This window comes from Gavialis gangeticus, unplaced genomic scaffold, assembly GCF_001723915.1.
Source record: "Gavialis gangeticus isolate Ggan-Ray unplaced genomic scaffold, GavGan_comp1, whole genome shotgun sequence".
Lineage (NCBI taxonomy): Eukaryota > Metazoa > Chordata > Crocodylia > Gavialidae > Gavialis > Gavialis gangeticus.
This window is the reverse complement of record NW_017729022.1, coordinates 136,600,925-136,616,170: the sequence shown is the minus strand read 5'-3', so window position 1 is coordinate 136,616,170 and position 15,246 is coordinate 136,600,925. Positions and strand designations below refer to the sequence as shown.

At 43.0% G+C, this 15,246-nt stretch overlaps 1 protein-coding gene across 1 annotated transcript in view; it reads right to left on the bottom strand.

Moving 5' to 3' along the window:
* LOC109296716 overlaps nt 1-11,140 on the bottom strand; it is a 29,164-nt gene extending 18,024 nt beyond the window's left edge. The window contains exon 1 of the mRNA XM_019516227.1: nt 10,663-11,140. Coding sequence (XP_019371772.1) covers nt 10,663-11,065 — 403 coding nt within the window. The 5' untranslated portion in view covers nt 11,066-11,140. The remainder of the gene's footprint in view (nt 1-10,662) is intronic.
* Between the last annotated feature and the right edge of the window lie 4,106 nt (nt 11,141-15,246).

Below are 15,246 nucleotides of genomic sequence, written 5' to 3'. Positions count from 1 at the left end.
GTTAGGGCGGCTAGGAGCTGGAACCAACTTCCAAGGGAAGTGGTGCTGGCCCCTACCCTGGGGGTCTTTAAGAAGAGGCTGGATGCCTACCTGGCTGGACTCGTTTGAGTCCCGTTTCTCTTTTTGGGGTTTTTTGTTGTTCTCCCGCCCTGGCAGGGGGTCGGGCTAGAAGATCTACTAGGTCCCTTCCGACCCTTAATCTATGAATCTATGAATCTATGAAAATCTGTAATCATATAGGTTGCTGAGTACTGGCTTTATCTACATGAGACACTGCCTGCACAGCCATTACTGCACAGTTATTTAGTACTTGTATACACAAGTACTAAATGACTGCACAGTAAGTGTAGTTACTGTGCAGTAGCATTGTCAAATGGCTTTTAGGTGATGCTGACTGCACCGTAGCATAGCATCACGCTTCGTGCCACGCGATACTACTGCGCAGTAGTAACAAGCTATGGTGCAGTCAGCATCTTGTGTAGACATGGCCAGTGCCAGTGGGAGCTTGGGACCTTATTGCATTAGATCTATAATGGTGTGATCCATAGAACATCTCAGGGTAGTTTAATTCAGGATACCTTTCGCTATTAACTTCAAAATTAGAAATTTCCCATATCACACTTTTCACCAGTAAAGCTGCATACTGCCACGTCAGATTTAGCAATTGTCTGTGCGCTAGATTCCCTCTGAGTATAAAGCAGAGAGCTCTGCCAGAAGAGTGTTTTCCATGGGGGCTTCTTTCCTTCACAGGGTTCTCCTACACCAAACCTGTTGTTGTTCTGAGTGTGCTGCAGAGCCCGCTGGTGTGAGTAGGCACTAGAAGAGGGATAAGGCACCTGTAGATATGATTTCTGCTAGGGGAGAAATGTGATAGGAAAGATAGAATCCATCTCATCTCTGCCCACTGCATACGAGTGTGACATGCCTGAGAAGGGGCTGGGGGAGGGAAAATGATACTGCAGCATTTCTTGAGGGCACAGGTCTCCTTAAAACATGCTTTTGCAAATAGGCCCAGGGCTGCCTAAGCTATGGAGTGACCCTTCTGAAGAAGAGTTCTGGAAAGTCTTCATTTAGATTTAAAAGGCCCTGAAGGAGTCAACTGCCCGACTCCCATCAAGAGTCCTTGGTACTTGGATGTGTAACCGCATCAGGGGCTTTTGAAAAATCTCACCCTAAATGTACCAACAAACTATGGTGAAAAGTGGGCAATGTTCCAATGCAGTGCTGCTCATCATTTTGGCTCTGCAGGACAGATGAGCAGCCTGAGGCTGGTCTGCAGGCCAGATCCCTCATGAGATCAGTGCTTAGGGTTGGGCCCTGCGTGCCTGAATCAGGCTTCACACCACCTTGCCCCAGTCCCGCGCCACCACAACGTAAGCCCTGCACTTCCTTGGTCTAGCACTACACACCCAGATCAAGCCCTATGCTACCTTAGCCCAGCCCCTGTGTTACCTTGGCCTCACCCCACACTGCTGGCCCTGTGTGCCTGGTCTAGCCCACAGGACCATCCTCAAAATTTGGCAGCAGGGGAGCAGCAATTAACATTGCCACCATTCCCCTGCCACCAAATTTGCAAATCCATGGGGAGCCTGGTGAGTCAGATGATACAGCTCAATGAGCCAAATTTGTCTGGTGGACCAGGAACTGAGCACCTGTTTCAGCACCTTTAAAAATGCATTGGATGAAGAACAACCTGCAGATCACATGCTGTTCTAAAACGAAACAACTCTTACCATTTTACAGCATCACAGGCCAAGCAGTCCTGCCCACTGAGTTCATCATGGGTGGATCTACACGGGCAATTAATGCAATACAGTAAATTCAGGAGCAGTTTGAGTGAGAGTCAATTGCTCCCAGCACAGCATCTATACCTATGCCCAGGACAACAGCAATGGGAGCCAGGGCAGAGTAGATCCCTGGCTGGCTGGGTGCTGACTCGGTGCAATGTGTGCCCGCAGTCAGCATCTACACTTGCATTTCAGCGGAGTAAAGTACTCTGCCATAAGATAGTATTGTCCCCAACAATACTATCCTCAGCAGAGTTAATTAGTTTACTGTACCCTAATACCAGAGCATGAGTAGACTGTGAGGTTTTACCACAGAGCTAATTAGTCTATTCTACAGTAAAGTGCACATGTAGATTCACTCCATATATCCCTAACTGCTGCTGTATCTGAATGCCTCACAATCATTAATACATTCAGCCTAACAACCCACTAAAGAAGGAAGGAAGTATTAAAGTTCATGGACAGATTTTCAGAGACACATGCTTATATCTGCCAATGCACAAATGAGTGACTGTAAGCATCAGTAGCTGGATTTATAACTCCAAACACAATCATTTGAAGCCTCAGAATGGTGCCTATGGAAAGGGCCTGATTCTAAGGGATAGTCTCCAGTTATTGTGTTCAATTGAAGTTAAATAATACAGTGTTCCTTACTGTTGGCTATGCAACTCTCAGTTATATCATTTACTTTATTCATTCCTAACTTCTATGGCTTTGTAGTTTATTTGTAGCCTGTGACTACCCTGATTGACTGATCACAAAGGTGACTAAGGATGGTAGATGACTGTGAATTTATTTATGTTGCAGCCATAAAATGATCTCTACTGTGGAAAAAGGAAAATATGAATTTTCCTTCTGTTGTGAGCTTAGAAAATGATGTAAGTCCTAGTCATAAGTTAAACTTAACAGGGGGAAAATGGGGAGGAATGTCTAGCTATTAATAAAACAAACTGAGAGCAAGTCAGAGGCATCACAGCATGACTGACCTCGCAGCAGCACACAGGGCAGCATCACTGCTAGCAGTGCAGCACTGGTCAGGGCAACAGCACAACTGCTGATGTTTTGTGCCCCCTTTGTTCTGCTACCTGTGTAAGGTTGCCAGGCTAAAGAAACACAGGAACTACCACAGCACTTCAGTCACGACTGTAGAAAAAAATAGAATCCAAATGTCTTTCTCCCACATTTCTTCCTAACAAGGGCTCTGTCCTGCAAGTGCTTGGTCATGAGAGTAGCCACTTTGACTATAAAAGTGTAACTCACGGAAAAAAAAGTGATGCCTTACCATGCATATTAAAATACCAGGAGAGTGGTAGCTCTCATAACATCAGTGACACATCCATATTGCAAGAATATCTTGTCCTTTAGGAGGAGTGTGAAATGGTCTAATAGATTGGGCATGGGGCTGAGAGCCATGATTTCTTCCAGGCTAACAGTTGCTCTGCTAATAATTCTCTACAGCACTCATTAATACCACCCAACACCAAGCCCAGAAGCACCACTAAGAAGCATGTCCTGCCTACTTGGTCCTGCATGTGATGCAATATAACCATCTCAGAGCAGCACTGTGTGCTCATGCACTCCCCGGTGGACCTAGAAGTTGACCGGAAGTGCTTCTGGTCCACTTCCGGATCTGCTGCCAAGCGCGCTGGGGACTACTCCCTCCCTCTCCCCGCTTCCCCCCCGGCGCACTCCTGTGGGTTGCTCCATCCACTCTACCATCACAGCATTCACAAGCCATGCCTGGTACCTCGAGGTATATAGAAAAAGCATTTAAAGCTGTGCCTATGTCTGAATAATTGAATCTTTCTGAATCTCTCCAAATTGATTTAGAGGGTAGAGATTTGATTCAGAGATTAAAGGGTCTCCTGATTCAATTCAGATTCAGAGATTTGGCCACCAAATCAGGCCAAATCTCCGCCAAATCGAATCATCAACCAAAGCTTTGCACAGCTCTAATAGATGTTTGCCACAATAAAGCAGCAGAGTCTATTACCTCCTTTTGTTGCACCACTGATTTTCCTTTCATGTGGCACAACAAAGGTTGTCTTATGAAGGTTAACAAAAAAAGTATGGTATTCTAAAGGTTGTACATATACTGAATACAAGAAATCCCAATATCTTTTGATTGATGAATGTGAAGGGAATAGAAGTGAAACAGGGAAAGATGAACTTAGAAAGACGCGAAAAGACAGTGGATGTGGATCAGAATGATTTGGTTGAACCATACGTAGGAGAGAAAGAAGGGAAGAAAAAACTGTCAGGATAAGCAGCTAGAAAATGAAACGAGCAAGAAGAACAGAACCAGGGAAACAGAGACTGAAAGGAAAAGGAAGAAAGTAAACAGTGATGGATGTTCTACCATTATATCCATTCTATACTGAAATCTCTGGACTGGCTTGTTGTTTCCTCTGCACTAGCAGGCAAGATAAATGTTGGTCCAGAATGGAGAGAGAGCAAAATGAAGTGAAGTGAATGGATGTGTGAGGACAAGCAGGCAAAGGAAATAAGATAGGAAGCAATACAGAATATGAACAGTCCATAGAGAGAAGTGCATTAACTATGGCACAGAAAAGGCTGGGATCATATATGTTTATATAATATTTTCTTGCATACAACACATACCTTTTCCCTCAAAATCAGGCCCCCAAAATTGAGGTGCATGTATTAAGAAGAAAAGTTGATTTTCTTCCCAGGATAGAAATTCCTTGCTTTGATTCCTGCTCCACAGTGCAGCAGCTGTGGCATGGCTATTCAGGCAGCTGAGGGAAGCCAGTTGACTTAATAGCTCTTTGTTCTCTGCTCCACAGGTGTTAACAATTGCCCATCCTTTTTAATGGTCTTGATGCTCCACTAAGCAAACTAATCTTTCTTTAGGCTATGTTGCTGTCTGCTAGCTGCTTCTGGTTCCTCTCCTATTTCAAAGCCTAAGTAGGAAAGGGAGGGTGAATCATTTTACAATTAGGTTTTGTTCCTGGTCTATGAAGCCATAACTCTGGAACAATCATTTTTTCTTCATTCTGCCTTTTAAAAACAAGGCATGTATTATATTCTGGGATGTGTTGTATGCAAGAAAATATGGTATATAAAAAAAGATCATGGTCAAGTTCTAGTTTCCCAATCTCTAAACAACGTGTGTCAACATCAATATGTGACTCCTGTGCTCAAGTTTGTATTCAGTGTTCCTTCTGGCTGCTATACAAGCATCAAGCATCAAATAATGATCTTAGTGAGAAAAACAGGCTAAGACCAGGCATCTGAAATACTGACTTTTACCCCCTACTTTGCTGCGTCAGTTAAGATCATGTGAGAAGTCTAAGAACTCTGCTTACCCTGGCAGGGGGCTTGAGAGCCATTGCCTTTTGGAACTTGCTGTGCCTGGCTGGGCCAGGCCAAGAGCCAAACAGCTTCCTGGGCATGATGCAATGAGTACTGATTTCATTTCGCATTTGACTTATGGTTGTTGTTTGTTTTTTTTAACTGTGTCATAATCCCTGTAACTGAGACAGAATTAGGCAAACTGTGGCTTGCAGGCCAGATCCAGCCCACCAACTGATTAGATGCAGCCTGCAGGCGGGCACCTGCCAATTGATTGTGTCTGGTCCACACCTGCCCCTGCAGCACTCCTCACAGGGCCAAGCCCTGCCTGCTCCCACCCAGGGCAACCATGCCACACTCCCACCCATGCCTGCCAATGGCCACCACCCCAGGCAGTGTGCACAGCATCCCGGTGCGGCTGCTCCTGGTGTGGCCTCACGCACCTGGGTACTGCTCGGCTCTTCCTCCTCCTGCCCTCACTGCACCACTCGGGGCAGCTGGTAGTGCAGTTTGCAATAGCAACCATATAGATGCACCATGTAGATGCTGGGCACCACATGCCCAGCCACTCAGGGATGGGAGGAGTGGGGTGGGGGGCAAGCTGCAGCCAGGCTGTTTCTGCCCCAGCATGTGGAGCTCAGGCTCCAGCTCCCAGCCACCTTCTACCCAGTCCACATGCCTGGACGAGTTCTACTGCATGTGCTCCCTTTCCCCCTCTTCCACCCAACCCCGGCTGGCTCTCAGGACCGAGCACACAGGCAGCCCCTCCCCCACACACATATGACGCATCCTCCCGTACACACCGCACACACCCTCACACACTCTCCACACACACAGTATATGAGTAGGACTTTATTTTGATCTACTATGCAATTGCCTTAATATACACTATTCAAATACATAGGACAAAAATGATTTTTTGAAATAAAATTAAAATATAGTAGGTGTTTGATTTTTAGTATATGATTTGTGCTTTAGCTATAATTCATTTAAATGAATCTTCTGAAAGATTGTATGTGTGGCCCTTAACAGCTCACCAAAACCCATGAAGTGGCCCACCAGCTAATATAATTCCCACCCCTGAATTAGGAGGACACCCAGGTGACATGGCAGTGGATGCTATTCAAATTAATCAGAAAAACAGATGAGAACAGTGTGTTGTCTTGCTTACCTTTCTTGAGTCTGGAGGCTCTGCTCCCTATCCAGAGTGAGCCCTAACAATCTGAGATTTCCTTTTGCTTTACTCTCCCCCCACTCAAGGCCTGACACCACAGTCAGCATGGACAGTAATAAAACAAATTACAGTAGTTCTGGCAGCCTAGCCAAAGGGCAGTGTTAAACAAGTAGCAAGAGGCTGCAGCTCAATCCCAGTTTATTGCTGATGACTTTAACAGCTCTCAATGACTTGTTGATGGTCTGAAATAAAGCCTCAGCTAACTGCCTTTTTTCTTTAAATAAAGCCTGAGCTTCTAGCTCTCTGGAAACCTGGCTAGTGTGCACACGAAGAACAGGTTTTTGCCACCTCCAGGCCACTGTGAAGCATGGCCCACACACGTAGCTCCTACTCCATGTGGCCAGTTCCTGGAAGTATGGCAGCATAACAGCTACGTGGTGTTAAGGACATGCTCACACTGCTCTTCAGCTTCATGCATCAAGTATACACACTTGGCACACATTCAGGACTGTTCTAAGGTAGCTACATTGCCACATATCTGGTACACGGAGCATGGGAGGCAATGGCATGGGCAGGACATGCTCCACAATGATGCTTCCAGGTGGTAAAGACTCCATGGGCTAAAGGTTCAAAAGAACCAATATTTATTATTCTTTCTAAAACTATTATTTTTAAGCCAGTCTACTGCTTTGGAGAACCCCACCTTGTTTTTAAATGAATAATGCAGGGGGAGGAGGCAATATTGCAGACACAGATGAATACAGCAGCTGTGTAATGCAGGGAGTGGGAGAATCATGCTGCCATGAATCAAGGAGCACGTATGGAATATGCAAGCTCATTCTTAACTAGACCTGGTTTTTTATATTCTTTCTACTGCCATAGAAACTACGTAGATAACGATGGCCTTTTTCTACTATGGGAAGACACCCTAATATTGGGGTTTGAGGCTACGTATGCTGCTACCCTTTTGCAAGAAAGCAAGCCTCATTTCTTAGGGGTACACAGAAAAAACCTACTAGTCATAACAGATGAATACAATATAAGTACAACTGATGGGGTCCTTTATCTATGTGATATAACACCAGTCCCAAAATATACATTTGAATTCCAACAGTGCATATTATAACTGCAACAACACCTTTGAGATCATACACAATTTTTTACAAAAAGAAGTACATAGGAAACAGTTTGCTTGCCCTAAGAGAATTTATTTTTCTTGGCAGGCAAAAGGCAACATTTAAAAAAAATGCAAGCAAGTAAAACAAACAAAATCAAATTTGTGTTCATATAATATTTTGTGTTGATCATTCAATGTTTGGTTTGGATTTTGAGCTTCTTAGTGTACATGCCTTACATTTTTTGACAAATGTCATTTTTACTTTAAAAAGCCTTTTCACTTGGAAATGTTGAATCGGAATCTTTTGGAAATTTCAGAATTTGGTTTTCAAACATGCTTTTATTCAGGAGACTCACTGAAATAGAACCTGTTTTGCAAAGTTTCCATTTTGATGCCCTGGCATTTACAAATGAAAAAAAAAATGATTGGTCAAAAACTTCCTCATCAGCTTTGATTGTAATGTGTGCATAGTCTGTGATAGAGTTTGTAAACCTATGAAGTCTCCTGCACAGATCATCAAGGATTATGATTAATTCTAAACAGCATGGAAGAATTTCTGTGGTTTTTATAACAGATGATGATGGCCTGATTCTCAGTCATGCTAAAGTCTTTCTGCATCTGAGTGGCAGTAAATAGGGTCTTCAAAGTTTTACTTTGTACTACCAGAGCAAAATAAAGAGCTCTGGTAGTTTAGAAAAAGTGGTAATTCAGGTGTAAAGATTTGCCTACAGAGAAATGTTATACTGAGAGTATAAGTCATTATAGGCTCTCATGCGAACACTATTATTCCTTTAAAAGTATGTATGTAGGAGGGATGTTCTGTTTAGCTTATGCCAGTTGTAAAGGAGTTTAACCTAACTAAGAAGGGTTATCTTTATACTAAATAAAAGAAACAAGAGCCTCAACATGGGAGTTTATACCAGTATCATTTTAATGTAACAAACTTTCCTATGCAGACAAGGACCAGCACTTTAGAAAGACAATCAGCCATTGAAAACCAAAAGTGAAAACTTATATATCATATCAAATTCAGTAAAAAAATAATTCTAAAGAAAAATGCACACAATGTGTCTTTTCACAGAGATGCAAATGTCCCTCCCCTGCTATTTTCCAGGTCCTCTCTTTAGCAGAGATTGTCAATCAGGCTGAATTTTTGTGTGTATCTAACAGTGTGAATTCCCTTTCAGCCAGTTGATGACAGGAGTCTACATTTCACCAACCGATGCCAAAAATATTAAATCAAACCCATCAAACAAATCCCAACTTCCTACTCAAAAACTCAGCAAGGATATCAAAGAATGTTAGTGCAAGTAATTTTTTTGCTGATGTCACACTTTGATCTGCTATGTAATTGGGTCACTGCATCGAAAATAAATTTTAATGTCCACAATGTGAATGCCATGCTAAAGATCCTAGCTGTAAAATAGCAGGGAAACTTTAGAAAAGAAATCTTTGAGGGGAAAAAAAACTTCTAGGGGAGTTTGATCAGTATACGTAATCAAATAATCAAAAGAAGGTCAAACATTAAGAACATTGTTCATGGGTCTAATTCATAGTAAATGATCAGCATAGGTCCACTGAAGTTGTGCAACTACCAATTGGTTTTCCCCACCCAAAGATTTGGCTCCAGAAGTTATGCTGAGCAATGTGCAGCACTTCCACTTCTGTCAAAATCAGTGGAAATTGCAAGTGTTCAGTAATTCCAATTATTTATTTTAGGATAATTGCACTAGCCTTTGCCAATCAGGCCTAGGGTCTGTTCAGTCTGGTATCCTGTCACTGACACCAGAAGTTTCTTAGGTAAATGTAGAAAACTGACAAAGAGCAGCTGTGAGATAATCTATGTGAGATAATCTGTGCGTTGTAACGAAGTTTTCTTCAGATCTCTGATGGATTTGCTTAAATGCTGAAGCCTGAGGTTTAATATTCCTTCCAAAAGGTTTGTTAGTATGTAACTAACTATCAGAACTCTAAATATTTTGCATATGTGTGTGTTTAAAAGAAGTGCTACTTAAAGCTCTCACCCCAAGGTACGTTCAAGCACAACAGGAGCAATGCCCATCTATTTCAAGATGGATCCTCTCCACAATCACAAACCTAAAATCCTCATTCTTTCCTTAAAAGTCCCTTACTGATCAGAGAATGGGATTAAGAAAAAACTGCATTAATGGACATTGCCAGACTGTGATGGACATCACATGGTTTCAGGTTAGCAGGGTTAATGAAGGGTGATCAACCAGGCAGAAAGAAGGAGATGCTATGTGGAGAGTCTTCAGAGCAGCGGGTTGGGGGAAGCTGTAAGAGGAGGAACATGAGGATACTGATTAGAAGAGAAGGTTCCTAGGCCACATAAGCAGTAAAGGAAAAGAAAGGGATGGTCCTTCACTACTCAAGACAGGGACACTAGGTAGGAACCCAGAGAAGAGGGCAGCCTTGGGATCCCCAACTTCTCCACTGCAACAGGAGGGGACATGATGATTCTGGATGTAAAGAACCACAGTCCAGTGAAACCCAGACTCAGGAGAGGCCTAACTCTGGGCAGAATGCTCTCTGGACAGTGGGGTTTGAGTCTTAAATTCATTACCCCTGGAAGATGCCTGGCTTTACACCACATTGACAGAAGACATCAGGATGTTCAGGATGTTAAAATGAGTAGGGTGCCAAGTCTGGCCATGAGGGGATGCAGTGGACAGTGACTCAACTCTTTGCAAAAGACAGCAGTAGGAAGCAGGTTCCAGAGCTGGGGATCCCTGGTTCAAAGCCTTGCTGCTAGTATCCTCACATTTAAAGCTTGATTGGGACCCAAAATGTTTGCCACCCTATCATCTTCCTGAATTACTTTTCTACTGCACCCAGAAAGAAATTGGCAGAATCCCAAGCACAGGTATACTGTGTACTCTGCAGATAACACAGCTCACTGCCTCATCTAGTCCCAGGTGAAGTCTACAAATTGTTTTCAGATTTAGCCCCCAGTGATCAGAACAGAAAGAGATGGTTACAGTCTTGTGGCCAAGTGCTGCTTGAAACAGCGTCCTGCCCTCAGCTGATTCTGCAGCAGAGGATTCAGCAGCACCCTTCATTGGAAACCTGCATAATAGGAAGGCAGATGCATTTCCTCCGAGTAGGGTACTGGTAGCATCTCAGCCAACACTTTTTCTTTCCCCCCAACCTATTAAAATGATCTCTACCAAACAGACTCCAGCCCTCTGTGCTCTAATATATTCCTTAGGCATTCTTATGCATTTCCACCAGCTTTCCCTAACCATTACCTTTCAGAGATAAGTGGCTTTCTATGAAGTTTTTCACTGTCTTCTGATATTCATCTTCAGTCATGTGAATCTGCGACGCATTCATTTTTGGAGAACACTCTTCCTTCACAACTGTGGCCCATTTCTCCTTAGGTGGCCAGCACGTGGCAGATACTTTGAAACCTGCTTCATCCAGGTTCCTGGTAAATGTCCGTCCAATGGAGCTGTTGGAAACTAGAATTACAATTGCTCTCCCTTTTATGTCTCTCTCCATTTTCTTCACAACTCGGAAGGAGAGGAAGATAACAAAGCAGATGAGGAAAGCAATTATGAGGCATGCAAAGGCATAAAGGAAGCATGAAAAAGTGGAAGCAAGCATTAGATCCACAGCCAGCAGGAAAAACTGTCTGAAGAGAAATGCCATTGTTTTAAGGAATTAGCCTGCTCCTCACTCATCAGTTTGCTGAGAAATCTGCTGGGAATCACAGCATGCAGCTATGCTGTTATAAAGCCAGACAGCATTGCAAAACATGCAGAGGCAAGCCCCAGCCCCAGAGGGAGGATGAATCATTATCCTAGCTATAACAACTACTAAGATTTCCAATCCACATACATTTCAGGAGACAGCTGTCTGGGCTTGTGATGTTGACATGGCTATGTTGTGCATTTCATGGTTTGCCAGGTTGAAATCTAAGAATTCATTTCATGAGGGAATTTCATAATGCAACTCTATCAGAGCCAATGATGGATGGTGTTTGCCTTAAATGTTAATTTTTAAGGGGCTTTCTTGAAATATTGTGTATGAGAGATGCTGAGAATTGTTAGAATAGCAATAATCCCCATATCCAATTGTTATACTGATGTTCTATTGATGTTATGAGTTATACTGATGTTATGATTCATGAGTATAACAATTGTTATACTCATGAATTTACCACTCTCTGGGCTGCTAGAAGGCAAGAGAGACTTCAGTGAATCTGGGAGAAAACCCAAGAGAACAGTCCCTGAAGTTGTACTCGCATGTAACCGGTTTTGTTTTAGTTGTCAAATATCTTGTGTAGAGAACATTACACTTCCAATTTAAGGCACTTTATCCACTTGAAATTTGTGGATGTAACTAATTCTCCTTACAGAATAAATGAATAAGATAAAAGTTGGGAATGGTATACATGCATCCTAAGTCACTGTGATAGGAAAGAAAGGTTTGGCAGTGCTCTGAACCATTTGTCACAGTACAAGAGCAAAAGGATAATAGCATCATTGAAAGGGAATATTGTAGACTGGTTTATAGATTTCATAGATTTCATAGATATTAGGGACTGGAAGGGACCCCATAAGATCATTGGGTCCAGCCCCACCACCATAGGCAGGAAGTCAGCTGGGATCAAATGACCCCAGCAAGAAAAAACATCCACTTGTTTTTTGAAGGAGTCCAGAGTAGGTGCTTGCACCACCTCTGGGGGGAGTTGGTTCTGGACCTTGGACACTCACACTGTGAAGAACATTCTTCTTAGGTCTAGTCTAAATTGGCCTTCCTGGAGTTTATGGCCATTAGACCTTGTTATCCCTTGGGGAGCCCTGGTGATCAGGTGCTCTCCCAGGTCCTGATGTACCCCTCTTATATAATTGTAGGCTGCCACCAAGTCCCCCCTGAGCCTTCTCTTCTCCAGACTGAAGAGTCCCAAGTCCCTCAGCCTCTCCTCGTACTGCCTTCCCTCCGTACCTTGGATCATATGAGTGACTCTCCTCTGGACTCTCTCAAGCTTTTCCACATCCTTCCTGACATGGGGAGCCCAAAACTGGACACAGTACTCAAGCTGTGGTCTCACCAGGGCCAAGTAAAGTGGGAAGATGACTTCCCTGGTTTTGCTTGAGATGCATTGGTGGATGCATACCAGGGTTTGGTTTGCTTTGCCAGCCACAGCATCGCGTTGGTGGCTCATATTCATCTTGTGGTCAGTCAAGACCCCCAAGTCCCTTTCAGTCATGGTGCTAGTGAGCATAGCACTGCCAAGCCTGTAAGTATATTGAAGGTTCTTCCTACCAAGGTGCAGCACCTTACACTTCTCTATATTGAAGGCCATCAGGTTTTGGTCAGCCCACCTTGAGAGTGCGTCCAAGTTCGCCTGTATCCCCAGTCGTCACTTCAAGCAGAATGCATGCAATGATGAATTATTCATTAGTGACCAATTAATAATGCTGATGCTGGGGGGAGGAGGAGGATCCAAAAAACAGCAGATTAAACCACAGTGGCAAATAAAGCAGAGTTTATTGAACTTTTTATAAATAATGAAAGGAAAACTTCTTTCACAGTGCTCAGTGAAGTTGTGGTCCCACCTGAAGCTGAGAGCTTTGCAAGATTCCAAAAAAGCCTGGGTATTTATGTGAATAAAAGGAGCATTCAGCAATATTAAACACTAAAATATTAGTTCTGGAGTGAATATGAACTTTCATGACTCACCAAACACTAGCTAATGAGGGGTGAGTAGAAAATGTTCTCTATATGTTCGGAACCTCATAACTCCTATGTCCCTGAGAAGTGACCAGTGCTGGTCAGCATTAGAGAGAGCCTACAAGACTAGATAGGTCAGAGGTACAGTTCAGGGTGACACTTCCTACATTCATGGTTCATAATAATTCTAGTTTCCAATAAATCATTCTTTAAATGATGTCCTAATTAAAATGAAACTTTGAAGAAGAATTTAACAGGGCTCCCTTCTTCCCTTTCTGACATTTACTTGGGACCAGCAGAGAGCTCAGATGGAGCTTAAAACAAATGCTGCCTTTTTGTCAGCCTTCCTTCTCCCTTCCCCTAAGGAAAGAGTAAGGATGTTCAGAACTTGAACAACAGGTCCTGCACAAGGCAGGTTAGAGCATGCAAAGTGCCTATGCTGAAACTTTGCAAGTGTGTAGTGATGGCACAAGCGTGGGAAGCCCCCTCCCTGTTAAAGCCAATTACTAACTAGTGCCACGAGCACTCTCAAACCTGAGAACAGCAAACAATATGGAAATGTGCCTTTCTCAGCCATTCCTTGTGGGGAATTCCTCCAAGTGTACCCCATGTTTATCTGATTGCCACAAGCACACTCTGACCCCGTTTGCTTGGTTATGGTGATTCAGCGCTAGCTGCAATCCTAGGTGCAGCTTCCCGAACACTTGCTTGCAGGGCATAACATGTTGTAAGAGGCTGTTTAGATCTATTCCTGTTTTGGTTGCAATGGGTACTGACTTCTAATATGAACCACACTTGTTTTCACAGTACTTTGTGTTTCTGTGCAGGGACCTGCTTCATAGTTTGTTAACTTACCCCTATGGGCTTTGTAGCAATCTGTTTCCATTAGATTCCAGGTGGATTTTCTCTTATCTGCATGTTAATCATGACTTGCTCACATTGGTGTGTGCACAGATATATGCTGAGATATTCAAAGCTGCCAAAGGGATTCAAATGCCTTCTTCCCTTTTAAATTAATGTGCCATCCACAAAGAGTAAAAGTAGGTAGCACAAGTCAATTAAAATGAGTATTTTAAACCTGTTGTACTTCATCTCTAAGCCTGTTCAAGGAGTTCTCTTTGTTTCTAAAACAGCAGCAGGAGTAGGAATTGAGAAACAAAACTGCATTTTTCTATATTGTTCATCAAATTTATCTTTTTTGGCTTTTCATTTAAAACTTCTCTTATTTTCAGTGTTAGGGAAAACCCTAAATATTTCAGTTTTAAAATGATTTTTATTTGGTTTCTTGTTGCACACCTCAACATTATTAATGAAAATGGATTTCTTTTTTCCACAGGAATGTCTATTTCATGAAAAAGCCATGCTAGATCAAAAATAGCCTAACTTTGTTTTAATTCTACTGCCTCTGCCCCTCTTGTTTCATTTAATCTTCTGGAGTTGCCATGAAAAATATTTTTGAAAATAATCTTTTTTTAATTAATAATATGAGGGGAGGACACTGTAGTATTCCTACTAATTTTAATTTTGGAATCTATGGGTGCATCTACTTGAAATGCTTACTCTTGCCTAATTAGCTCCACAGTAAAGTGTCACTATCTACACAAGTGGTGCTATTAGGCCAGAGTAAACTAATTAACTCTACCATAGGATAGTACTGCCCAACACAAGTACTATTCTATGGTGGAGTTATTTACTCCATCACAACATACTTGTAAAAAGTGACCCTGCAGGACTGGCTCAGGCAGGAGGATGCTACAGTGCGAGGCTGCCAGCCCCACACTGTAGCACTCTCATGCCTCATCCAGCCCCTCTGCTGGATGACTCATTGAGCTAGTCAGGAGCAGCCCCGGGCTGGCAGGCTGACCCCCTGGACCTCCTGCCAGCCAGGGCTGTGCTGCCCCAGCTCAACATGCTGTGGTCCTGAGCACGTTTAAATGCTGCACCCAGGAGCAATAAACTCCGGTGCAAACTGCACCAGGGTTTATTGCATTGCATTAATATGCATGTGTAGATATTCTCCATGTGCAGGAGACCAGCAGAACAAAAGAATCTTGTTTTCACTGAAGTCAGTGGGAATTGTGCTGTTGACATCAATTAGGCAAGAATTTCATCCCAGAACTTTCCCCTTGATTTACTTGAGTTTAGATTTTATT